The sequence below is a fragment of the Hippocampus comes genome, unplaced genomic scaffold (genome assembly GCF_001891065.2).
Source record: "Hippocampus comes isolate QL1 unplaced genomic scaffold, H_comes_QL1_v1.1 scaffold36, whole genome shotgun sequence".
In the NCBI taxonomy this organism is placed as follows: Eukaryota; Metazoa; Chordata; class Actinopteri; order Syngnathiformes; family Syngnathidae; genus Hippocampus; species Hippocampus comes.
This window is the reverse complement of record NW_017805695.1, coordinates 6,218,550-6,245,680: the sequence shown is the minus strand read 5'-3', so window position 1 is coordinate 6,245,680 and position 27,131 is coordinate 6,218,550. Positions and strand designations below refer to the sequence as shown.

At 40.1% G+C, this 27,131-nt stretch overlaps 2 protein-coding genes across 13 annotated transcripts in view; both read left to right on the top strand.

Moving 5' to 3' along the window:
* The first annotated feature begins 140 nt into the window (after positions 1-140).
* klc1b (kinesin light chain 1b) lies at positions 141-22,736 on the top strand. Of its 12 annotated transcripts, none has more exons than XM_019881910.1 (17): positions 141-240; positions 5,587-5,857; positions 6,073-6,303; positions 7,048-7,117; positions 7,262-7,490; positions 7,580-7,667; positions 8,101-8,202; positions 8,604-8,777; positions 9,268-9,367; positions 10,224-10,276; positions 10,533-10,600; positions 11,336-11,444; positions 11,588-11,596; positions 12,449-12,601; positions 21,620-21,744; positions 21,839-21,896; positions 22,053-22,736. In XM_019881910.1, the coding sequence occupies exons 2-17, from the start codon at positions 5,609-5,611 to the stop codon at positions 22,128-22,130; spliced, it is 1,896 nt and encodes a 631-aa protein (XP_019737469.1). In that variant the 5' UTR covers positions 141-240; positions 5,587-5,608; the 3' UTR covers positions 22,131-22,736. The 12 variants fall into 12 exon arrangements, with proteins under 12 accessions (XP_019737469.1, XP_019737474.1, XP_019737470.1 ...); XM_019881915.1 differs by having other exon boundaries at positions 7,045-7,117; positions 12,449-12,574; XM_019881911.1 differs by having other exon boundaries at positions 7,045-7,117; positions 22,059-22,736.
* Positions 22,737-24,164: 1,428 nt separating this feature from the next.
* Positions 24,165-27,131, top strand: part of ptk7b (protein tyrosine kinase 7b) — a 74,984-nt gene continuing 72,017 nt past the window's right edge. The window contains exon 1 of the mRNA XM_019881922.1: positions 24,165-24,728. Coding sequence (XP_019737481.1) covers positions 24,632-24,728 — 97 coding nt within the window. The 5' untranslated portion in view covers positions 24,165-24,631. The remainder of the gene's footprint in view (positions 24,729-27,131) is intronic.

Here is a 27,131-nt window from a genome sequence, read left to right as displayed (position 1 = left end):
AATGTCAATTAATCTGTGTCATCTGAGACACATTTTAGTTTTTGAAAATTACCAAGACTTTATTCATATTGATGAAAACAGTATATAGTTAAACACACCCTATTCCTCGAAGACGAGAACAAAAACAAAACAATACGTCACTGAGATTCGCTCCGCCGCAAAGGCTGATGGGAGAGCTGTGCGGTTTTGGAGACATTTTGGTTTTGAAGGGGCTGGACTAGCCGAAGGTTCTGGCAGTCGGTAAGGGAGTACTGCGTTTTATCTCTGTCGAAATTAGTGAAAGCAGCTGTTTAACTTTGTATCCGTATGGTTTCCATTTTCACAACTGTACTCGTATGAAACCGCCTTGGAAATGTAAACGCACCGAGTCCGCAACAAACAGGGAGTGGTGATGCTAACAGGCTCGGCGAACTAAACAGCCACTGACGACAGAGCCGCGGAACCCCAATTTAAAGCTTTACTGTTAACATTGGTGAAAACATCTCCGTGAATGTGTACCAATACGTACTCGGGAACGTTGTCCTTCAAAATTATAAATTACGTCATGGTGGAGGACAACGTGACATGTACATAATGAGCAAAATCATTATAATTTTTTTCTGCCTAATGTAGCGTCCAGTGGAATGCAATAGCTGTAACAGAATTTCAGGTAAAGGGTCGAATAATTGAACCATTACATGTGCCGTTATGTTCTCCGAAGTTCAGAAAATCCTAGCTTCTTTGCCTTGAAAATATGTCTCATTGTCATTTGTTCAAATGACATGATCAAATATTTTTGCATTTGAGTGGGACAATTATACTAGCTCTTGCCATCAAGCAATATTATTGTAGATGGTACTATTTGTTTACAGACCCAAGGAGAAATGTATGAGTAAAACTCACATCAGGGTTTTATCAGTGACTATCTATCTATCTATCTATCTATCTATCTATCTATCTATCTATCTATCTATCTGTGTGTGTCAGTGGCACGTCCCTCGTTTTCTCTCATGTCTGCTTGCCACACCCTCCTCCACCATGTGTCCACTGGTCATGCAGATGTGGATGCTTGCCAGAAACGGGTGAATGATGGCATCCGGTGAGGCAGAACAACGTAATAGGATCTGGAGATGTGATGCTGACACAAACGCATTGTTAACTGATGGATCTAAGGCATTGTGATTTCGGTTTCCATCACAAGTCGCACTCGCCTGGTGCACTGGCCTCGAAAAGGACAAATGCATCACACCCCTCATACAGACAAATCCACAGTGTATGGTTTCCAAAGGAAAAAACTTGTCAATACAACAAGGTTTGCTTTAAGAATTTGTAGGAAGTGTGTCGGCTCAAGCGTGGTTAGTCTTTATCCTGACTAGGAGTATCATGTGGTTCAACATCAGATAGTTGAATTGTTTGCTTCCTTTGTTTACTGCATCTCATGAGTGTGATATCGGTTTGGACTTGAGGTGCTAAGATTCTGGCAATATGTTGTGGCCTTTGATCATTGATTAACTTGAGTGAGTTATCTTGTGTCTAAAAACACACCCCTGACCCACATTATAAAATGTAACTTTATTCGGGGCTTGACTGGTCAGCTGTTTTTAGTGTTACTTTCATGAACAAACTGGATTGTCATGAACGACATGGTTCTACTACCTATTGGTGCTTTTCCTGAGGTTGCTAATATCAGGTCAAGACTGCTGTCGAACAAATACCTTATAGATAATGTAGAGCAATTACTTTAGCTTGGAATGTCACAGTATTATTCAACGCAGTATCCACTTTGCTGCAGCATCGACATTGTTTTCTCTTGAATCAAAAGTTGTCTCCCAAGTTGAGTAGTAAATATCAGCGATATTTCTCTACAGTTCAGTTTAATTTTTTACTTTGTCTTGTTCCAACTAAGTAGTTTCTGAAGCTGGTGTTCTTTGGCTTCTGATTGGCCACAGTAAAATGTCTTTTCATGCGGACTTAGATTTTCTTTCTTTTTTTTTTTTTTAAATCACGTTGTGTATGGCCTTTTTCTTTTCTTTTATTTCTTTTCTTTTATTTTTTTTAACCCCCACAACTCGAAAATTGTTTAAAAAATATTCCTATATGTTTGGACAGTAGACATGAAATTTATACATTTTATAATTTTTGTTTAATTTTGAATTTATTAATTTATAATTTATAGTAACTTCACTGCTTACGAATTGTAGTCCACATGGTTACATAATGGTTTTATCAAACATGAATGGTGAAGTGATAAGGCCACCGATTTGTCTGCATTGTAGCTGTAATCTGATTTATGACTTCCTGACTTATGTTTACGCCACAAATGCTTAAAAGACTAATTGAAGTCCATAAATAAACGGTCTCATTTTAATTCATGGTTCATTTGTCTTTATTGCAGCATAAGACGAAGCTATACAAGCAAAACATTCTATGTAATGAATCTGATACCGTTCAATTTAATACTGATTAATTTATTGCTTGTTTGTTAAAACATGCATTGGAAGAGGGTCATGAAAAAATTATTGCATGTTAAATTGCAATAATTTGGAGGTGGAATCATAATTTGATAATTTTTCCTCCAAATAATCCTCGACCTTGTAGGCAGGGTGGCCGTCCTTTCGGGTCTTCAAACTGTTCATGGAGCCTCTCCCGTTGTCTCATCATTACTAGTATTCCCTTATGTCTGTGTACAGAGGAGCGCATCCCCATGGCTCCCTCCCTCCATTCCATCCTGCTCCTCTGCACTGTTCTGCTTCTCGCATTAGGCGGGGATATCTTTGTATGTATGCCCTTAGTTGATGCCGGTGGTTGCGATGACGCAGCAGGAAGGTCACTGTCATCCTATAGGCACCAGCATCCCCTTTCTCCCTATACCGGCTCTCTCTCTTTCCTTCTAACTCTCTCCCACCCACCATGTCGCCTACATTTGTATGAACCCGTTTCACAGGCACGGCATCCTTTGTTGTTTGTCAAAAGATGAGCGCTGTGTGTTCCATGCATGCCGCACTTTATTTCATGAATTATTTTCCATGTCAGACACATAAGGTTCTGATCTTCAACATAAACAGGTTAGTGTCCTAGCTGCAAGCTGCAGCACGAAAGTCATCAGCGGCTCAACGACGGGTTCCTTTATGAACGCAGTTATTTTGGAGTCTTGTTTTTAACTCGTTTCAGAGAACCCGACAAGAACCAAGATTGTTTTTTTCTGTAGTTCTGTTCCTCTCTGTCAGTGTTTTTAAATGTAAACACATTTCAGATTCTAACTTCATTGCAAAGCCATCTGCTGGTGCAATGAGCTCAAACATCTGTTAATGTGCCGCATATGGTCATGTGTTGTATATTACGTTGTGTGAAGCTATAAAATGTGAAACTGCCTGAATCCTGATACTTGGCAGTGAGTGGCGATTGGAAAATATGTTTTAGCACCGTAATACATTTCACTCAAGAAGAAGCAACTTCTATCCACTGTAAACTGGCAACTTAGTAAACGTTAAATAGAAACATGAACTTTTTGCCATTCTGCCATGTCATCATGTCAGGTTGTAACAACATTGTAACAACATGAGTATGCTTTATTTGTTTCCATGTATATGTTGGACTTTATCCTCTGCAATAGGATTTCCCAATGTTGCAATCCTCACATTGACCCAAACGTAATAAAACATTTAGTTGCTCGTCTTGTGTACCGTCACCATGGTTATTGTTTAACTGTCAAGTTTTCATTTGACTTTTGAGGCATGTATTGCCAGGAAATATTGGTTGAGCCCCAAATTGTCTCACGTTCAACTTTGCAGGTTCCCCTGCCATTGTGGTATCACTAAACCAAACAAACTAATCTACCTCGGAAATTATTCAAGGAAAAAGGTGATCTTTCCAGTCACACAGAAGGCATAATGAATTCTTCAGGAGATTAGCATAAGCAGGTCCATGAACCTGAAAATAAAGAGAAAAAAAAATTTGGTGCCAATGTCTAGTAGCATCAAATAAACGTCTGCTGACATACAGTAGTTCAGCCGTGATTACTTGATGTGATTATGCCCAACATCAAGGTAAAGCCATAATCAGGTTGAACTAACGTACCCAGTTTGAGCGGTTATACTGGGTTTGTCAGTATCACGCTGTATTTCAAGGCCATGAGGTTTGTGTCGTGAAGTGGTGCAGCAATTTGAGGTGTTAGAGTAACATTGTCACCCAGCTGCACGTTGTACAAGAAGGCAAAATAATACATTTTAGTTTTCTTCAACAGCCCTTTTGTCACTTGCCAAGTACCGGTTCATTGGATAAGCCCCACCACCACCACCACACTGTCCCCTACCCCGTCTTCTCATTGTATTGATGGCTATGCTTTTTTTCAAATCAACAAAATGGAGAGCGATCAGAACCTGAAGTGGCCCACTAATGTCGGGTTAGGGTGTCATTCCCAAAGCAGCTGGCTGCCTTTCATCTCTCATTTTTATCTTCATTGATGCTAAAGGACCGTGTGCACATGTGCTCCCAGCTGCTTAGATCTCAGCTGGAAGGGCGGAGCTCATTTTTGCATTTAGCCTACAATTGATGTGGCTCAATGAGTCATCAGACTGAAAAAATAGCTTGTTCCATTGGCTCACCAAATGACTCAGTTCTTTAAAACACCCTCGAACGCCGTCATCTCAGCCAGGGCGAGACTTGGCTGAGCGCAAAAGGACATCAATATTGTGATTATCTTTAAAAAAAAAAAAAAAACACCTTGACGGAGTTATGATAGTTATTTTACTCAGCTAGTTATCAACCTGTTTGAGCAATTTCATATATATATATTTTTAATATCCAGTGCAGTCAGTGTTACTGGTGTAATGAGTTAACGCTCAGTGATTTTTCCAAAACAAAATGTGAATGATCCATCACATTTGACATCTCTGTAATATGCTGAGCTCCATGGTGGTGTGCTTCGACGTTGCCATCGCCATGGCTGGCCAGCAAGCACCATGGGTGGGCTACCCAAGAAGAAATGCTGACTTCTCTTCCCACTCTAGTGTTATTTTGAACTCCATGGTAGTATACTACAGCTAATCGGCTGCAAAAAAAGACCAGGGTTTCACACATGTAAATTTTAGCTATGGGTGTTCAATGCACTACATGTTTGCACTGTGGTTGAGAGAGGAAAGTAATTTCATCTGTGCTGTATGTTACACATAGAGCATATTTGACAATAAAAGCTGACTTGACTTAAAAAAAAAAAAAAAATCTAACTTGACACTGCTGAGGCCGTGCAGGATACTAACTTTAAAGGGTTTTTTTTGGTTGCTTCATTACAACATACTGTTTCAGCTGTGTTGTTTTGGTGACAAAGGTATTTGAGACCAAAATCAAAAATGCACTTCTATGGGCCATTTTTGTGTCTAAAATCTTTGGTGGTCAAATTTTCAACTCATCCCACATAATAATGCATCGGTTATTGTCCCCCATCTGGGCTGTCGGGGTGATTGGTTCATCGCATGAGCAAGTTGCCTGAAAATGAATATAGGTCAGGTCTTTACACTGTCAGGCAATAATAGGTCAGACTGATTCTTCTGGCTCTTTTTTACTTATCAGTTATGCAATACCATGTTCCACTTTCTGTATCATGTGCAGGTTTCCCTGAGCACTTGTCAAGATGTCCACCATGGTGTATGCCCGGGAAGAGAAGCTTGAAAAGCTCTCTCAAGAGGAGATCATATCCAACACCAAACTGGTGATCCAGGGCTTGGAAGCCCTCAAGAATGAGCACAATTCCATTCTCCACAGTCTCTTGGAGACCATCAAGTGCCTGAAAAAGGATGAAGAGGCCAACCTGGTGCATGAGAAGTCCAATCTGCTGCGCAAGTCAGTGGAGATGATTGAGCTGGGCCTTGGTGAAGCACAGGTAACACTTGATGAATAATTGTCAGTATAATAGATTGGATGTGTGTTGAACCAGCTAATAGCTCTCCTTGTGTTTTGCGCGTTTCTGCTTCTGCGAATGTCCACATTCTGTATTCAACTGAGAAGAAATATTTTATTCACACTCTGTTCTGATCATTGCACTTATCGGCTCATTAAATTCAATGCCAAACTTAATTGATGTTATTTTCATACTAGGTGATGATGGCCCTGTCCAACCACCTGAATGCGGTGGAGTCCGAGAAGCAGAAGCTGCGCGCGCAGGTGAGGAGGCTTTGCCAGGAGAACCAGTGGCTGCGGGATGAGCTAGCCAACACCCAGCAGAAGCTGCAAAAGAGCGAGCAGAGTGTCCCTCAGCTCGAGGAAGAGAAAAAACATCTGGAGTTTATGAACCAGCTTAAGAAATATGATGAGGACGTTTCCCCCTCTGTAAGTACCAAACAAGTCTCGCGGTATTAAGTTTACATCTTGCCAGGGGTGTCCTGATACAATTTTTTCACTTGTGATCCGATACCGATATTGCAGCTGAGAGAACTGTCTACCGATATTGCAGCCGAGAGTACTATCAGATACAGATATTGATCTGGTACGATATCTGAAGGAATGTTAAATGCTTTTTAAAAATGTAGTTTGAAATGTAAGAAGAGACTTGATCAACGATACCATTCAAACAAAGAATAGTGAGCAACATTAGGTATGAGAGAATATGGCCCATTTATTCCAAAAAGTCGAGTTACATAAATTCAACCTCAAACACGAGAATATAATGCACTCGAATAAAATAAAAAATAAAAAAAAATTAAAGGACCCCGAGAAACAACCAATAAAGTCAGTAAAAACAAATTCAATTTTACTTCAGTCCATTCAGATTGAGTTTTTTACATTCAGTATATGGTGGGAACGCAGTCTTGAATGGACTGCTTGTGTATATCTGAGATTTTGGATGTACGCTGATGTAATCCGATAGTTGGTTTTTTGTTGTTGTTGTAGTTCAGAAATTATGGTAAACGGATAATTGCTAGGGTACACCAAAAATCATGATTCCACACTGACCTTGGTTTTAAATTCAAGGTTCACCGAGAATTATATAACGAGAATGTATAATGAGAATTAATGTCACTATTAAAATGTTACTTTATATATTTGGATATCATTTCTTATATATCTCAGCAGGAGGAAAAGGACAGAGAAATGCCAAAGGACTCCCTGGATGATCTCTTCCCCAATGATGAAGAGGAGAATGGTAAGACTAACAGCAATTAACAGGGACGATACTATGTATTCTGTCAAATTTATTCATTCCACAATACTACTCACATCGGATTATGTTATTGTTTTTTTCACCCTTTTCCCCCCCTCATGTTTGTGTTGCATTTTTGCCCCACAGTGCAACATCAACACAACAGTGCAGCAGTGGCTGCGGCCCAACAGGGAGGCTATGAGATCCCAGCTCGTCTGAGAACACTACACAACCTGGTGATCCAGTATGCTTCTCAGGGCAGGTACGAGGTCGCTGTGCCCCTCTGCAAGCAAGCTTTGGAGGACCTGGAGAAAACCTCTGGACACGACCATCCCGATGTAGCTACTATGCTTAACATCTTGGCTTTGGTTTATAGGTGGGAAATGACATACTTCAGATAATTTCCTAACGCTATTAGAGTTGTGTCGCTTCTTGTTGTGAACTCTCTTCATCTTCATCACCCAGGGATCAAAATAAATACAAAGAGGCTGCACATCTTCTCAACGATGCTCTTTCCATCCGAGAGAAAACCCTGGGGAAAGACCATCCTGCTGTAAGAATCCCATAGTCATGGCAACCAAATCTCAATGTTGACATGCAAATGTCCTTTTTGTATTTGTTCAGAGTTGCTCAGACACATGACAAGGATGTAATTGCTGCACCTTCTCCTTTTATTTATCATCCTACTGACTCAGGATGTACAGTCGATTTTTTTTGTACTTCTACTCGAGGATAGGCTTCTGATTTTATCACTCCTTTAGCTTAATGTAAATCAAGCAAAACCAGAGAAAACATTTCTCAATGAAATGAATGACCTTGGTGCTTGCTGAATGACCTTGGTGCTTGCTGACACACAAACTCTTTTTACACAATACTGGTTTAAATCATTGGGCCTCAGAAAAGCATTTTAGTAATTTGCTAAAGGGCTGATGTTCTGAACAAAATGGCGTCTTTTATTTGTTATCGTGTCTGTATGTGTTGTGCAGGTTGCTGCAACGTTGAACAACCTGGCTGTGCTGTATGGAAAGAGGGGAAAGTATAAGGAGGCTGAACCTCTGTGCAAGAGGGCTTTGGAGATCAGAGAGAAGGTATGGTTACATTCCTGGCTTCCACAACACTGCTGTTGAGAGCTGACCTCAAAGCTAAACCAGTGACCATTTGGCACATTGTAATAACAAAGATTCCCATTTTAACTCCAGCATCTATAAAAGAGAGAATGTTTTTTTTTTTTAATTGTCTTTTTGAGACGCCACTGGAGGCATTCTGTCTGTCTGGGAAAGGAATTACAGGGTTGAATTGAGAGCAGATTTTGAAAAACGGTGGCATGAAACTGAAAAAGGGATGTGATGGGACAACGTTTTAAGTTTGGTTCAGCTGATCAAAGCGTCTCAGGGTGATGATGGGTGTCAGTAACAGAAGGATAGATGCAAAGTGAAGAAATAGGTTAGACTCACCAATTTGTGACTAAAACCTGTATGGCTTCCATCAGGTTCTGGGGAAAGACCATCCAGATGTGGCCAAACAGCTGAATAACTTGGCTCTGCTGTGTCAGAATCAAGGCAAGTATGAGGAGGTGGAATACTACTACTGTCGTGCCCTGGAGATCTACGAATGTAGGCTGGGCCCGGATGATCCCAATGTGGCCAAAACCAAGAATAACCTGGTGAGTCGATGCACCACAAAGTCTCTGAAAGGCAGTGAATGCCTAAATGGAGACATGGTCTTGTGTTTTCCTATATGAAAGAGGAGACTGTTATTGAATAGTGTGCTGTGAATGTAAACTATTGAGTATCTTGAGATATTTTCAATGTTTTGAGGACACAATTTATTGAAGTTCTGAGATTCAGGCAAATGTCAAAGCTTTACACTGATGTGTGTGTTTGTCATGAGACTCCTTAAGAGAAGCACTTCTGAGGATCTAGTTAACCACTAGATATTGCACGCAAGCCAGTAGCATCTCGTCAGCTGACTTGCTCCCTTATGTCTCCCCCTGAGATTCTGTACAAAGAAATTCTGACTCGTGCAAAATGAAATGACTTAGCATGAGTAATTTCATAGGAGAAGATCGTTCCTTCTCTCTTGGAGATGACCGTTGTTTTTGTGAGTCATTTGATGCAACTCTAAACCTCATTTTTGCCCTCTCTCTTCTCTAGGCGTCATGCTTTCTCAAACAGGGAAAGTATAAGGAGGCTGAGATTCTGTACAAAGAAATTCTGACTCGTGCCCATGAGAAAGAGTTTGGATCTGTTGATGGTAAGGACCTGTAGATGACATGAAGATATTTGACAACAAAGATGAACACTGACATTAAAATAGAAACCGACATTGGGTTTACTTTGAATTGCCCTTTAGAGATGTTTGTTTTATAGCGTTCACTATTGTTTCATCTTCTACTTACTATTTATCTCACACCAGTGAGGAGTGCTGGACAGATGGTTAAAAAGTGGACGATGTTCTAAGCAGGCTGCCTGCCTTCACCATTCAAAGGACTCAAAGACTCCTTGCAAAAGGCTTTTGGAGAAATAAAGAGTTTGTTGGTCTGAACTCTGGCAATTGCATTCTCTTTTAGTTCCAACTGAACAAGATGTTGCATCCCTCGTGAGATTAGATGTTCTTTGAATAAGAAATAAAAAAAGACGTTTGTCAGCTTTCCTTGGCAAATTCCTCTGACAGGTTCATCCTTGAAGAGTAACCTACAAGGTTTCGCTGATTTTTTTCAAACAAAACTGCAGCACTTCCGCATTATTCAGCCACAGTTTTTTTTCCCACGTAGTCAATCACATTTGGCTACATATATGCTTGCAAAATACATACATGTATTTTGCAAGCATATATCCATATTATATACTCTCATATTTTCTACACTTAAAAAAAAAAATTATTTTAAAGCAAATTTGCTTTTGCACGCAAGACGATTACAGAAACGCAGATTGATACTGCAGATTCAACCTTCATTCTTGAAGGGCAATAGGCAGCTCTCAGCTCCTTCGGTACATCATGAATAGTTGATGACGGACTTCGCAAAGCCTCAAGAGATGCTGTGTGTGTGGGGGTGTATTCCAGTCGCGTTGCGCAGTTTGTCGAACCTCTCCCATGTGTGTGTCTGCAGCTGAAAACAAGCCTATCTGGATGCACGCAGAGGAAAGGGAGGAGATGAGCAAGGTGAGAGCTGCCATATGATACTACTCGTGATATTTAGGAGTACTGTAGTACATAAAGAGCAACGGCACATTTTAAAAGCAATAGGAAAACAGAAAGGTCACTTCAGATCCTGGGAAGTGATCCAGTCTCTCATGGTGCAAACATTAGACTCAGCATAAAGCGCCTTTGGGCAAGTCATATGTTTAAAAAAAAAATCCTGTTGGTCTGGTTTACACCACTCCTCCCCTACTCAGTTGGCTTTTTCTTTTACTTCCAGGGCAAGCACAGGGACAACACGCCTTATGGAGAGTATGGAGGCTGGTATAAAGCCTGTAAAGTCAACAGGTGAGCCAGAGTTGCTATTTCAGAGACACCTTTGAATTATATAGTTAAAAAGTTCTAAGACTTAATTATTTTTATCGTTTGAGAAATGTCAGATAAAAAAAATTTTGGTGTGTATAATATACCGCTGCATTCCCAAATTGAAGACTAAAAATATCCCACCTTGACCTTCGTAGGCCCTCCCTCAACACTCTGGTTTAAAGTAAACCAAAAACACCTCTAAACAAACAAATATAAACTTAAGTGACATTCAATATACAAAAGGCCTTCACATAGAGAGGTAATCTTGAGATCAATGCTGGCATCTAGATTAATACAGTAAATCTAGTTTACAAACTGGTATTAGGTTTTTCATTCCAGATTGGCACTGCCGGTGTTTAATGTCTGATGCCTTTATCGTTGGGAAGTCATGGTATGTGGATTTGCGCTGAGCAAGAACTTCCAAGTGCTGCTCCAGTGCATTTTTCCTAGTCAGAATGAGCATCTCTCACCCCCCAGTTTTCTGGAATGCAGCATACCATTTTACTTGTGTGATTTAATCGATCACCCATACTGGAGCAATTATCAGATTCCCATCCTGGAACAAATTGGGGCTTTTTCAGTCAGGCAACACAAGCTTAAATGTGTTCATCACATGACATTATTTGAATTAGTCATGTTTTGCTGCTCAAATTGGAAAACTTTTTGTTCAATCCTTAAGCAACCATGAAGCGGTGTGCCTGTTTCTTGTGTCCACAGCCCCACCGTGAACACAACACTGAGGAACCTGGGGGCTCTGTACCGTCGTCAGGGCAAGCTTGAAGCTGCCGAGACCTTGGAGGAGTGCGCTGTGAGATCCCGCAAGCAGGTTAACCATATTTTTGAAAAATATGGAATATGCATGCGCATGAAGCACCTTATCACTGTACTGTTTTGTCAATTCCAAAATGTTATTGTGAGTCGATCTCATTCTATTTTTCCCCCCCTCTCACAACATTGCTTTGGATCCAGAGCAACACAGTAAGTGACGGCCGCCATAGACCTTTCACCTTTTTCCCTGGGCATTCCTCCCATTTCACAGCCATAGAAAATATTTCTTCCTGACTTTTAAGTCACATGAACCACGATAGGGTCTGTATCATCTTTTTTTAAGCTTTCCACCATGATTATATATTATCTGGTACACTTGCGATCTGATTTCTTATGAAATCTAAGTTATTTTGGTGGCTGTTTTCATTTCCCGGAAGTAAGGTTCCTGGCTCATTAAAACCAGTGTAATGTAAAGAACAAAATACATCTGACATACCATGCTTAACAACAATTTTATGTCATAATTTAGATAGTGGGTTAATTTACTTACAGCTTCTGCTTCTCCAGCATGTTTGATTGTGATAATGGTGCCAGTTTTAAGGTTTAATCTTCCCGCCGATCCACTTTTGTACTGGCCAAGGTTCACCACGCAGAAATTATACATATGCTCACAGGCAAATAGCCACTGGATAGTCTGCCACCGGAGAGGCTGGCGCCTCGACCGGGTAGGCTGCTCAAAGCACCTCTTTCCCGAATACACTTGTCGTGCGTCCTGCTGGCTGCTCAAGAAGGTGGGCGTATGTTTTGGTGGGGGCGGCTCCTCAATCCAAGGATGAACAAGATTGCTCAGGGGTGGTTGAATGGAGGAAAACACCTATTGGGGGTGTTCATGGTATCCAATTTGTATTTTAACAAGGCCCCAAAAAGTTGATTTTGCATGATGCAGACCCTTTAAATACTTCTATACAACTACACACTTTCAACCATTAATCCACCTTCCTAATGTTTACATTTACCTTTTGCAATTATGGTGTGTTTTCCTCCGTGTGTTCTTCCCATTAGGGCATTGACCCTATCCACCAGACACGCATGGTAGAGATCCTGAAGGACGCAGATGGCGACAGGCGAAGGAGCAGGGAGAGCTTGAGCAGCGTTAAGTACGAGAGTGGCTCTGAAGCTGGCGAGGAAGTGAGTATGGGCGTGGAGTGGAACGGGGTGAGTACAGATCCACTTAAATTGAATCTTACATGCAAGTGGTCCTCATTGGAAGTACAAGACAACTTGATCCTATTAAAGGGAGTGTTGACTGGTACATAAATCTTTTTTAACCATTTTACCACCTTTAAACATATTCTGGAATTGCCACCAATTAGTGACAATACAATGTAAAACAACCTGTTTCGATTTGGACTGGATGTACGCAGGGAACGCTGTTTGTACAAGCTCCCCTTTGCCTTGTCCTTCCGATGAGGGGTTTCCATCAAAATCTTTTGGTTGAAAGATAAAGCTGATTGAGTGTCTTGGCATGGCGACATGTCCTATTTGACAGTGTATCTGACTTATGGTTTTGTGGTGTTGTTCGTTGCTTGCCGATGTCTTGTTTTAATCGTTATTTTGTTGCCATTGTTTCTGCACGAGAGCCATCATGAAAAAGATGGCACAGGCTCATGCTTTGGCACCTTGGCAACATATTACTTTCCCTGGGATTCACATAGAAAACAAATTTAAAAAGCAATTAAATCCAGAACTCTCATGGCCATATTCCTTTTATGAACCGAGAAATATAATTTACAGGTTTTCAGTGCACAAAAGTGTGTGCATTTAATCTGCAGGTTACCTTAATCCATCTTTAAAATGTCCACTGAGGTTCACGTGTCAGTCCTTTTGCTCAACATCATTAAATGTATCATTACTCCTTTCCCGACATTCAGTGCAGCAATTTGTACAGTCAGAGAAACACAGCTAGATGCGTGTCCTAGTTAGAAGAAACCCTGTGGTGAATTTTACATGACTGTGCCATGAGATGTGCCTTGACTGAGCCTGTGCTTCTCACACACTGTGCAGCATCGCGCTTCACCGCTCCAGCCAATTTAAACATGCATGCAGCCGTGCCAGTCAATGGACTTAACCCATAAACATGCGCACTAATGGACTGTGTGCTCTCACGTGGGTGCCATATTAACATGTCTGTTTTTCTGAGTGAGTCTTTACATGAAGAGAAGGTGGCGTTTTGTGGTAACACTTGCGTGAATGTAAATGTGAATGTGAGCGTGAGTGTTTCTCCTGTGAGTGCTTCTCTACACATGTTAGAATGCTGTTGCAATGCCACAATGCTTTATAAAACATGCGATGATGTGCGGAGGGTAGCTGAGGGCCTGATCTGTCATACAACTGACAAAACAAGACCCGTTGTCTTGTTTGTATTTTGTTTCTCAGCACTCATTTGACACAGTTAGTTTGACTGTAAGCCTAACCTTCAGACAGTCCATACATGTATTCATTTCCAAAGCTTGGCACACAGGATCAGGCTAGCGCAGTATCAGACTACCGTATCTGGTAAGCAAATTCTTGACTGCCAACCTTTGTCAGCACACTCACTGAGTGATGATGACACGTTTATTAGGAGTATCACAGTAATAATGTCCTGATGTTGTCAAAGACACCATTTCATGTGAGTTAATCTATGTTGAGGTCCCACAGTAGAAGGGTGGTCAGATGCCAGCGAAACTATTTGTCTTGATTTTTAATCGTTGAGTGTCTCATCATGAAATGCATGATTTGACTCCTGCTTTTTGCTTTCTGTTAAATGCTTCTTGTCTCTTTGCATGTTGTCTTTTTTTCCATCCTTGGCTTATTTCTTTTATCACTAACCTTGTTGGTTACTATTGCCATGACAACCAATCAGCCTGTCAATCAAAGTTCTTTTCTGCATTGAGTGGATTGTACTCTCCCTTGATGTCTCTCTTCGAGCGAGGCTGGGTTGGTATGTAGCACAGTGCTTTTGCGTGTATTGTTGTTGAAAGTGAAGGATTGGGATTGAAAATTTGGATCAGTCTATTAAATCCCGCATCGCGCTACTGCAAGATGTCTCAAAATCCCATCTTGTCAGTACACACTCGATTTTGAGTGTATCCATTTCAGTGCTGATGCTTGCTAATGGTCCATCTCTGCAGCACGCAATCACTGCCAAATTCAGACTGTGCTACTCCGAAATGAATGAAAAACAGCTGAGTCACAGTGACGGCAAACACCCACTCACTGAGTCGCTGCATCTAAAATCAGGGGACCTGCACACAAAGTCATAGTTTGGATTTTGTTGGTGTGTTTAAATTATGTAAATTTAAGATATTACACTTGCTATAATTCAAACATGCTCAGAGTTGCACAAGTATCGCAAATAACACTCCAACACATTGATTAGGTAATGCGCCAAGGATGCAGTGGAACCTCTTAACTTGAACACCTCAATTCCACTAGGCTGTATAAATTACAAAACAATTTGTAGGAAATAATAGAAACTGAAGTAATGTGTTTAGTCTAATTGTCAGAGTCCAAAAAACATTCACTGTACAGGTAATGTTTTATGTTACCATATATAACTGACGCAAATAAAATGTTGTTCAGTAAGACCAGACTTTAAAAGTAGTAGTGTAACATTTGAAAACGTGATGGAGGATTAATGTACAAATGTCATGCTTGAACATTCGTAACTGTCACTGCCACTTTATATTAAAACTTAAAAATGACTTGCTCACCATTAACTTGGATGGGGTATGTTGAACAAGAGGTAAGACAATACAGTACTGTTTCAACCTTCTTCTCATCACCAAAAGCAGCTACATTTGTAGAAACAAAGGACCTTTTTTAAAAGTTGTTGTGGACTCTTATTTTAATTATTGTTGTTGTCGACTTAGCCCGTATTGTAAAGAGCCAGGACAGCCCCTTAGTACCGCTTCAATGTCACAAGGAGCTCAATTTCCATTTGCCTGTTGGGCACATGTTTCCTTATCTCACTTCTGGCGATCACAAAAAATAGGCTCCAAATTTAGAGTTAATCCTCTTGGCTGTTCAATGAGGTGAAGTCTCACAAGATTGCATTAAGCTTCATGAAATATAACACGACAATGTCCAGGTTTTGCGGCAACTCCAGACCCCCCTACCAAAATGGTTGAACTCCAAATTGTACAACTTTATGAGCATTCAGCTTGGGAGGTTCCATTGTAAGATCCTGAGTGCACATTTTACCTTTTAGCATAATGAACTGGGATCAACAAAACTAGGCCTAGTTGTTGGATTGTAATGCATATAAGGGAATGAGTGATGTGAGGAAGGAGGACCAACCTAGAGCTGGTCGTCTTACAACCTGTGCCATTTTTGTCTCTTTCTCTTTTTCTCTCTTATCAGGCCTAAGCCATCAAGATTATTCCTCCATCCCTCTCTCCCTCCCTCAACCAGTAGCTAAAGGATATGTGTTGTCGCTCCTCTCCAGTGTGCCCCCCTCCCCAGCAGAGAAAGCCCCTCTTCCCCTTCCTCAGCTGTCACATCAGTCCGCTGTCCGATCGAGAGCTGCCGGGACGTTTGGTCTTCTCATCTTCGTCCCTCCTGGTTTTCCATTTCGCTCTTTTGGCATTACCTTTTCCTTCTACTAACCCCATGTTGGCAACTTTTCCTCATTGAGCACAACCGTTGTGTGTGCGCGTGCATAACCTCAGCCTCCTTCCCTTTCTTTTCTTTCCCTCAATTTGCTTGTATGTATGTTACACATATCAAACAGTATAATAAGACAGATTTAAATTTCAGATCCAAGTACCTGATTCCGGTTCACTGCAGATAGGCAATGTTTTTGCCATGTTGATTTCAGGCGATACAAATCCAATATCGTTGTGTGTACAAACCCAATGAAGTTGTGACGTTGTGCTAAACAATGTTCATAACTTGTTATGGCGGTCAGATTTATCTAGAGGAAGACGTTGTGCTAAACATTTAAAAACTGAATGCAGTGATTTGCAAATCATGTTCAACCTATATTTAATTGAATACACTACGAAGACAATATATTTAATGTTCAAATTGATAAACTTTATTGTGTTTAGCAAATAGTCATTCACTTAGAATGTTATGGCTGCAACAAGTTCCAAAACAACAACATTCAATAAACTTTGGAGAAATGAGAACACTAACTGTTGAAGCTTTGTAGGTGGAGTTCTTTCTCAACAGTCCGCGGTCTCCGTTGTCGTTTTTTTACGCTTAATAATGCGCCACACATTTTCAATTGAAGATGGGTCTGGACTGCAGGCAGGCCAATCTAGTACCCACACTCTGTTACTATGAAGCCACTCTGTTGTAAATATGTGCACAATGTGGTTTTGAGATTATCTTGCTAAAATAAGCAGAGCCATCCGTGAAAAAGACACTGCTTGGATGGCAGCACACGTTCCTCCAAAACATGTATGTACCTCTCAGAATGAATGGTGCCTTCACAGATGTGTAAGTTACCCATGCCATTTGCACTAACACAGCCTCATACCATCACAGAGGCTGGCTTTTGAACGTTGCGTCCACAATAGTCCGGATATTTTTTTTTTCCTCTTTGGCCCGGAGTCCACAACATCCACAATTAACAAAAACAATTTGAGATGTGGACTCATCAGACCAACAAACACTTACACTTTGCAGCAGTCCATCATAGATGAGCTCTAGCCCAGACAAGCCAGTGACGTTTCTGGGTGTTGTTGACAAATGGCTTATGCTTTACATAGTAGATTTTTAAGTTGCACTTATGGATGTAGCACCAAACTATATTTACTGACATCATTCTGAAGTGTTCCTGAGCCCAAGGGGATGAGATTCTTTATACATTGATTTCAGTTTTTAATGCCGTGCCGCCTGAGGGATCGAAGGTCATGGGCATTGAATGTTGGTTTTCAGCCTTTTCCCAGTTAGGCTGTTCACCTGTGGGATGTTCTAAACAGGTGTTTGATGAGCATTCATCAACTTTCACCACCTTTTGCCACCTTTCCTGGCTTTTTTGGAACGTGTTGCAGGCATAAAATTTAAAGTTAATGATTTTTTTTTTGCTGAAAACAAAGTTTATCAGTTTGAACATTAATTATATTGACTTTGTAGTGCATTCAATTAAGTATAGGTTGAACATGATTTGCAAATCGTTGTGTTCCTTTTTTTATTTACGTTCAACACGTCACAACTTCATTAGAACTGGGTTTGTACATGGAAAGGAAACAAGAAACAACCCAAATCCCATGTTAACAAATCCACAGGCACCGCTGACAAAATGTAAACAAACAGTAAGATACTACAAGCAAATGTAACTGTTCATTGTTGGGGCTGACTCTTCCCCCATTGATTTAAAGGAGGGTAACCTCCATGTTACTGGCCGCCGTCAGCAATTTTGCTTATTTAATGATTGACATGCCTCTCATGCACCAATACATTTACCCATCTGTTTTGCCGACTTCAAGCTTGCATTGATGTGACAGGGGGTGTATCCCATCTGTGAGTTTACGCGGCACTCGCATTGCCACAACTCGGTTCATCTCAGATATGGATCTAATTTTCACATTCTATTTACGCTGCAATGGCGCATTTATTGATTGTTCCACTTTAGATCAAAACAAATCGAAATTGACACTTGAAACCTTCGATGTGAATACCGCTCTATTTGACTGACTGAATTCCTCTCCTTCAATTCTAAAATAACCTTTTTCCGCATCACACGTCACCCACTTTTATTTAAAGTTGTCAAAAGTGCTCTGCTTAGCAACATTCTTTTTTTTTTTTATATTGCAGGTATTTTTGTGTTTAATGTTGTGACCTAATCTCAAAATGCCTACGTTTATGGTACTATGTCATTTCACGTTTGTATCAATAATCCGTATCTGAATCGACCAGATGAAAAAGGGAGCCTTTATTGTTGTTGCGATTTTAAAACTTAAGAGCTTTATGTCATTTTCTACACTTATTTTACATTTTTATGCACATTTTTTTGGGCTGGATAGTAAGACGGTAGTATTTAAATAAATCACAGAATTGTCTGTATCCGATTCTGACAACACATTTGTCAGATCACATCAAGCTGTTGCCATAGTAATTCATTCTACGGTTTGCTTTTTCTGTCATCAGTGTCCTTGCTCTTTGCACTGTTTTTTTGTGTGATCCACAGAAGGTCACATTTGCAAAAGAGAAAACAAGCGGCATGCTTTTCTACTTTGTGTCAGCAGAGACCAATTAGATGAGAGATGAGAATCAGATGTCGTGGTCTCAAGCAAGCGTTATTGCCTTTTCTTATTGTTCTTATTCAAGTGGAAGCTGTGATTCGCAGTCGTGTTTGACAAGTGCATTTGTGTGTACAGTCACAGTGGTCGGTCACATAGTTTAACCTCGCCACTTGGGTGAAAAGCGTTTTAGTTCTTTCATCAGCTCAACACCCACAACAGTTAATTCACCTTTCACAAAGTGAATGTGCAATGACCTTGAACACCTTGAAAGTGTCATTGTTGGCTGTGCTTGTGATGCATTCATTTGCTGGCTTCAGGCTTCTACTTGCCTTGATTCTTCATTCCTTTTCAACGTGCATCTATACCTCTGCTTTTACTCTCAGCTATAGAATTGACCTTGTGAGTCACATAACTATAATATCAATAATGTTGTGTTAGTGGAATGCTTATTTATTGAACTGTCTACTCTTGACATATAACTATAGTGTGACTTCATTTTCCCAATGTAGTGTTCACATTACATTAGGTCTAGTAGCACTAGTAGTAGAACTGCGTCATATTTACTAATCTGCATTGTGAATATGGTTGCAGCAACACTTGTTGGCATCTCAAATAAAGTTTTTTTTTCATCTGTGAACTTGCCTTTTTTGTATAAAACTAATTTTGGACCACCAAACCTTTCGGGAAAAAAAAACTCATCTATTTCATTTTAGTCCTCATAGAACACTAAAAAAAGTCATTGGTTCAGTTATTGAAATATTTCACAACCAAAATACATTTTTGGAATGATTCCTTTTGTCTGTTCACTAGTGAGGTCACTTGTTGCAAGCAAAGTTCATAGGGCACAATCGTTACTGCACCGTAGCTGGATGGGAAAAAAAGTTGGCTTTTTGATACCATTGTACTGAGGGAAAAAACCAAATACAGAGAATAAAGTCAGAATTTAACAAAATTTTCACTAATCTTGAGTGAAAAAACACGAGAGAGAGGGGTGGGGGTAGATAAAATGGGCCATGTTCTCCCAGAGCCGTTGTGTGCATTCTCCCGTCAACTTACAGTCTGCGATATTCAAACTGCTTGTGAAATTTGAATGCTAGCCAAGGCTACTACTTAGGTACTGTGGCTTAATCATTCATGTTGGAAAGTCGCCAAACGTGAGATGTTACCAGTTAGATGTTGTGTTTTTTGGAATGGACAGTCAATTAAAAGTATGAGAGCTGAAATAAATTTATATGACGGACTGGTGAGAACGACGACTTTGGCGGTGGTTTTCCTAGGCCCAGTGATGTTGAACCTCAGTTCCTTGTGTTTACCTTGTTAACCGAAGTCAAATAATCCAGCCACAAAGAGTGTCAGCACGACGGGGCTTTGTGCTGCAGCTGCGACATGCAGACTGAATGCATGTGCGTGTGTGTGTGGCGTGAATGGAAAAATGATTGACACATTATTTGGTTACGCCTTCTCTCTCTTCAGTCTCTGACCTTTTTGTCACGGCTTGACAAAATTATATTCGAAGCAGAAAATAGGGCCAGACAGGGATGATTATTTTTTTTCAAAATATTTGCCATTGCTCAATTATTCGGTTGTATCAACAATTATAACGTATATGAGGAAAACCTTACATTTTAATGCTATGACTTCTACCTTGAAGAGCTTTTCATCTAAACACGCAGCAGAAATTGTTGAAGCGCCCCAGGAGGGTGAAACATTTCAAGAATTTTGGATGAAATTGAAATTCATAAATATTATTTTAGCCACCTCAAGAAAGCTAGCATCTGTATGCCGGGACTGAACTTTTTTTATTTTTATTTTTATTTTTATTTTTATTTTATTTATTTATTTATTTATTTATCGATTCAATCAAAGAGGCACTGTGAGTCAGCTACTTAAAGCATTTTAGCTGTCATGTATATTACTTTTTTATTTGTATTAATAGTTATATTTAAACCATTTTTTAGTTGTATTTATAGTTATATTTAAACCATTTTTTATTTGTATTTATAGTTATTTAAACCATTTTGACAACATTCATAGAGTTCTCATTCATAATTAGTGCAGTCATAATAAACCAATTGGCTAATAATAGTGCTATATGCACATGTGAAGTTGTATTTTACAATTTTGATGTTACTTTATTTACAATAAATACGTTTTCCCATCACCTGATTAAGTGAATAAAAATGGGTTTTTACATTTGTACATTTTAACTAACCCATTTTAGGGGAAAAACATGCTAAATGAATGCAACAAATACGGTCATGTCAATCAGGGTGCCCCTGTCCGGTCCTCAAGAGCCCCTATCAAGCCTGTTTTAGATGTCTCCCTCCCTAACACGCCTGATGTAAATGCTCTGCGGATAAAAGATTCTAGAACGTAAACAGGCCAGATGTGGCTCCTGGCCTACACTTTTCCCACCCTTGTTACGGACTAAAGTACGATATTCTGTTTATTTGAGAATTTACTTTCCTGTAGTAAAATAACTATTTGCCACAGTTTTACACCTTTTCCGTTTGTGGTGTACTTTTTTTCTCTCTCTTCACAGTGACTCGAATACTCCTTTTGGACTATGATGATTATTCGTATATTTGTCTATTGTGTCTGTGTTAAATATAAAATTATTATTTGCAAGTAAAACCGAGCCAAATACTGAGGTGTCTTTGGTTTTTCAATTTTGAATGGGAAGATGAGTTTTGGTGGTCACCTCCAATGCTCTCAATATACATACATCTCCCCCTGTTGGTTATGAATCTTATTACAACCAACATTTTTCTCGTTTCAAAACAAACCAGGACCAGTAGTAACATGGACAAATAAATTGATATCTCACTGGAATGATGATGAGTTTGGATCTACTTGCACTTGTTAAATGTTTGCCAATAATTAGCTCATGTTTACGTAGCCAGAAATTAATGATGAAATGATTCTCTGTTGACTTGTTGAGTGCGATGTGAAGTTGTGTTCATCGCGATCAAGTGGCTTGATGAGTGTGTGTGCGCAGGACGGCAGCGGAACACTCCAGCGCAGCGGCTCTCTGGGCAAACTCCGAGACGTCCTGCGTCGTAGCAGCGAGCTGTTGGTCAAAAAATTGCAGGGCAATGGACCGCCTGAACCTCGCAGCACTAAGTAAGTACCGCAAAAACCAAGGAGAGAAAGGATTAGATTAGCCTTTGAAGTCCGCTCATTTGCATGACGTAACATCTTCCGCTCTGCTTGCCAGCATGAAGCGAGCCGCTTCATTGAACTACCTGAACAAGACGGGTGATGAGTTATTCCAGGTGAGGAACCAGTTACATTCCGTTTTATAACTTTGAAGGATTTTTAATTTTTTTTATGTAGTTATTTTTTGCTGGTAGTTGTGTTGGACGGGCGTGCCAGAGATTTGTTTGCAGTAAAATGTTTCCATCATGTACTGAACAAAATTTACATCTCAGTCTCAGACTCGAAGCAATAATTTGAGGGTGAGCCGAGGCCTGAGCTCCAGCACCATAAATCTGTACTCTGGAAACTGAGCTGGAATTTGAAGTGAACCTTCTCGACCTGCCAACGTCAGACCCAAAGATGTTTCCTCATAAATAACACTTGCATCCAAAGACCCTTTCACTAGTCTGAATTCACATGGATTCTTGTGAAACTGTGCCTGCCTTCCTTTGTTGTTGTGCAAACGTTGAGTGGTGTTAAGAGCATGACACCAAGATCCTTTTTTTCACATATCCTGTGCCATTCTTTTTTTTTTTTTTTAAACAGTGCTGATTGTCCTTTTCCTTCTCCATGAAAAGTAATCATAAATTTTGTTTTAGTGCTCTCAATGTAGAAATGAGCTGTGTAGAGGTTTTGAAATGACATCTTGTAGATTTGCTGATTGTTGAAACTTCACTTGTCTCTGTTTGCCGGTGGAGATGTGGCATTGGGCTAAAGCTTTGGGATACAGGGTGAATGAATACCTTACTGTCATCACGTGACTCGCAGACCACAGAATGGAATGACATTTTGAAGTCAAATAGGCTGCTACTTTCATTGTCTTTTATTTTTGAGAGCTGTGTGTGTTCACAACATGAACAAGGCAACTCGTATAGATCCTCGGTCATGACAAACATCCATGTGAACACCCACTTTTTTAAAAAAAAATTAAACAGTAAAAGGTCTGTAAAGTTGGAAATTTGGTAACTTGTGCCCCTTCCTTGAATGATATCAGGTGCCATGCTGTTTGAGGTTATGTGAAGGTGAACAACTCCAACTTGAAATTGTTTACACTGATGAGGATGTAATTCATGTTTAGATTGCTACAATGTGACTGTCATAGATTTGCACAATGCTCAAATGCTTGTCTTCTGTCTTTTAAATGAAGTGATTCAAAAGAACTGGAATGTTGGAAAATTGTTTTTTTTTTCTCATTAGGGGACACATGAATAGGACAGTGATACCTTCAGTCAATTGCTTCCAACTAGTGAAGATGTTCAAATCGTGACTTGATTCGAAATTACAATTTCTGTTTTGTCATGAACGTTTTGTTCAGTTGATTAAAAAGAAAAGTCTACATATGTTGTAAACAAATGGAACCGACACAAGAATTAATAAAATAATACCAACAAAAATGTGTCGTCCTTGAATATGTGACCCATAACCCCTTATCAATTAAAAATCGGTTGGCTGAGACTGGTTGCACAAATATACGCACACAATTTGCGCCGAACCAGAAGCACTTGAAATCGTTCCGTGAGTTTGAATGATTGGTTGATTCTGAACACATACACAATCCTCGTTAAAAGTGGTTGTTCACACGTGTAACCACTTTAGCTCAGTTGTTCATTTTTAGATCTCCTTTGTCCAGCGTATTGGTCACAGTGTTGGGAAATGTAGTTAAATAATTTAGGTTGATCTATTTTTAATAGACATTTTTTTAACGTGACATCTGTTTAGGCGTGTGTAAACTTTTCATATCCAGTATGTATTGCAAATGCTCTGTGCATCACAGGCGCAAAATCGATATCCTAAAATGACGTGGCAGTACAGTAAGAGACTGCCTCACAGTCCAGAGATTCTGGTTTTGAATCTCGGACATTTGAGGTACTCCGGCTACATTGCCATCTTCCAAAGAACATGCATCCAAGATTGACGTACCAGCAGGTGGCAATGTTGTTTCGTTTTTTTAAGCACCGGTACCGGAAGATGTAACTCACACACACACACACACACACACACACGTAAGCGCATAAATTATTGGTGCGCTCATTTCAAAATACAATTCATATTTTGGTAACGTGCTTGGGAAGTCATCAGCCGAAGTGAACTCATGTCATGTAACATGTCGTCATCGTATTACAGTAAAATGTAAGTGTACAACATTTTACAACATGGTCTAAGTTTTGTTTTGTCGTCGAAAAAAAATCACATTTGGGGTAAACTTTAATTGATTAACTTTGGTCAATGTAATTTTTAGACTAATTTGGTCAAAAATAAGTTCAGTCTAAAGTTTATTTTGAAAATCCAAACAGGAAATGGAGTGTATCACTAGTCGTGCTTTCACTAGTACAAACACATTCACAAGGCGAATGAGAGGAAGCCAACTTGGAAACACAGCGGAGGGATCGAAACAAAGTCGGTGAAGACTTTCAGTTACTCGGAGCTGGGCGTCACTGAACTGGTGGACCGCCGAGGAGGGAACTGCACGCGCCGGCTTGTGATGAAACACCGCTGTCCGAGTTTACAGCTCTGAACTCTAAAAATCTAAAGTTTTTACATTTTGCTTGACAAACTTTCGGCGGGTCTTCTGTCGAGTGCGCTCCAAGTGTGCCCTGTCTGTCCGGCCTGGGAAGCGAGCGACCCGTCCCCACATGCCTTCTTCCCGCTAGTCAAACTCAACGACCAGGTGAGCTTCAAGTCCGGATCGCACGCGGACCTCATCAGGTAACGGTGGTCATTTGACCCACGGCGGTCCCTTTGACGCCCCCCAGTCACGCTTCACGACTCTGGAGACAAGCACCGAGGAGCCGCCGAGCTCCAAAATCAGGACATGGATCTAACAACAGAGACCGAAAATCGACGCGGCGAGGGTGGGGGGAGACTCCGAATAGACCCCCTGTACGTTGTCGCTATCATCTGCTTCCAAGGTTGGTACATGAACTTCATGCTACTGTAGAATTCGAACGCTAAACTAACTAACATGCATGCACGAACATTTTTTTTTAAAGAAAGAAGTTCAAATATCCCTTTCCAATCTTTAAGTGACAATTTTAAAAAGAAATGATTTTTTTCTACAAAAAGTGGATATCTATTTTATTTAATGGAAGAGTGTTTCATATTCTGCCTCTCGACATATGCATATTCATTCATTCATTCATTTTTCCAACTGCTTTATCCTCATTAAGGTCAAGGGGGGGTGCTGGAGCCTATCCCAGCTGTCTTCGGGCAGTAGGCGGGGGACACCCTGAACCGGTTGCCAGCCAATCACAGGGCATATGCATATATATTATACATATATGCATATATTATTCGTAGTAATTACGTGAAAATTAACCGATGTGTGAAGTTGAATTGCACTGATGTGCTACAGCAAAATTGGTTGGCAATCCTCGTGATTCGCTACTTGCAGATTGAAATTTCATGCATTGTTTTTGGAACCTATTTTCTGTTATTCCCTGAAAAACTCACTCACCTACTTGGTCTTTTTTGGGGCGAAGGTAATTGTCCTTTCTCATAACTATTGCTGTGGTGCCACTTATTGGCATCTTGATGCCAAGGAACTATGTAGAAGTGAGTTGGAGAGTTCCATGGAGTGTTTTTTGTCTAAGGGCAAATAGCCAATAGATGCCACAGGATTATAAAACCCTAAGGGGGTGTCAATTACTTACAGACTTTGGCTATTTGCAGCAGGCCACTGTACCAATTTACGTTGAAACGCCGTACTCCGAAGTTGATGATACATATTTCTAAACATTTTATGTTTTAGCAAATGTAAAAAAAATGTATATCAAAGAATGGGGCTTGCTTATTCCACTGCTTTTCTTCCTCTTCAATGCGTGGAATCAATACCTCGTTCCAATGTGAAGTGAATTCTACTATAATTTAGTGGGTGAATGAGGTTTGTTCCGCCCATTCTGGGAGCGAATCCAACTTGTGCCTTCAAAATGGGAGAGGATTTCACTTGGATGCCTTAATGTTGTTTGTATTTGTCCATAGTCGAACACGCTATCTCAGGTAGAAGAAAGTGGAAAAGACTCATCACACAGTCGAACTTAACGTTTGTCCGGTTGCGATTGGAAGCAAGTACGTAAATGTTAATGCAGGATAAGCGCAGGCATCTATGCATCACCACCGGAGCAGCCTTTTAGTTACTTCAATGTATTCCTGGTGCTTTTCTTTCACTGTTCTCACAACACGCTGGAGACACCATTTCTCATGATGATATTCCTTTTATGCTTGATGGAAGTGTGTCTCAGACTGCCATTCATAATGCAGGTCTGGCCTTGATCACGGCTTTCTGGCTTGTGATAAAAGAAACGACTAAGCACAGTGTCGCTGTATATAGTCTTGTCCATGAAATGCTAAAAATCTCAGTTGTATCAAAATGGTCCCTTTTAACAGAACCATGCATGAGCGTCAAACGTGTCGTACCACACTAATGCATTTGCATTAGGCGTCGTCAAAATGGCTGTGTGTCCTCTTAAGTTAAAGTATGCCTCTCGCCCCCCGCCATCCTCCTCAGGGTGCCCACTTTGGGATGAATGTGAGCTCTGTGTGCGGGGCAACAGGGGAGCCGGCGGCTGTTTACAAAATGCACGAATAGAGCCAAGCCAGGTACTGTTGTGAGAGCAAGGGGGGCTTTTGCCCATTTTAGGAATGCCTTATTTTATTGTATTTTATTTTATTTTTAATGTGTAGGAGCAAAAATGGCATCATCATTGTCCACAGAAGACAGTCTTTCTAGTCAGGCATGTGGTCGACACACAGGAGGGCATAAATTGGTACCCGGTTTGAATATTTCTGTTTAAGTATATCATTTTTAATTTGCTTTTGCTTTATGTGTGTCAGTTTCGGGGATAGGCTCCAGCACGCCCACAACCGTAGTGAGGAGCAGATAATGGATGGATGGATAAAATATATTGCAAAATTATTTTTTCTCCATTACTGTTGATTTAAAAAATGATTTTACATTTGATATTGCTTAATGAGCAAACAAATCAAATAAACATCAATTAAACGAGAGGGAGAGATATACTTGCAATTTAGAGATGCTTCTTGGGTACTGATTAATGCAGAAGGCTACTAATTTGATCCACACTTCTGAACCTACTTCAAGTTTACCAAATAAATGTTATTCATACCATGATTGCAAATAATCGTTATTTTTGTCATAGATTAAACACACTAAAAATATTTTCCTTCAGTAGAATGCAATGACTGGTTTGGTACACACCGTGTCAGAAAATTGTGAAAAATGTTGATTGTTGTTTTCCAAAATAAACATAGATGTTTACAAATATATATATATATATATATATATATATATATAT

What these genes read in the sequence shown, in the direction of transcription:
- klc1b (XM_019881907.1), top strand. Translation starts at nt 5,609, where the DNA reads ATGTCCACCATGGTGTATGCCCGGGAAGAGAAGCTTGAAAAGCTCTCT. An exon ending in TGGGGAAAGACCATCCTGCT is followed by an intron (nt 7,668 to 8,100) that starts GTAAGAATCCCA and finishes TGTGTTGTGCAG; the next exon opens with GTTGCTGCAACGTTGAACAA. An exon ending in AGAGTTTGGATCTGTTGATG is followed by an intron (nt 9,368 to 10,223) that starts GTAAGGACCTGT and finishes GTGTGTCTGCAG; the next exon opens with CTGAAAACAAGCCTATCTGG.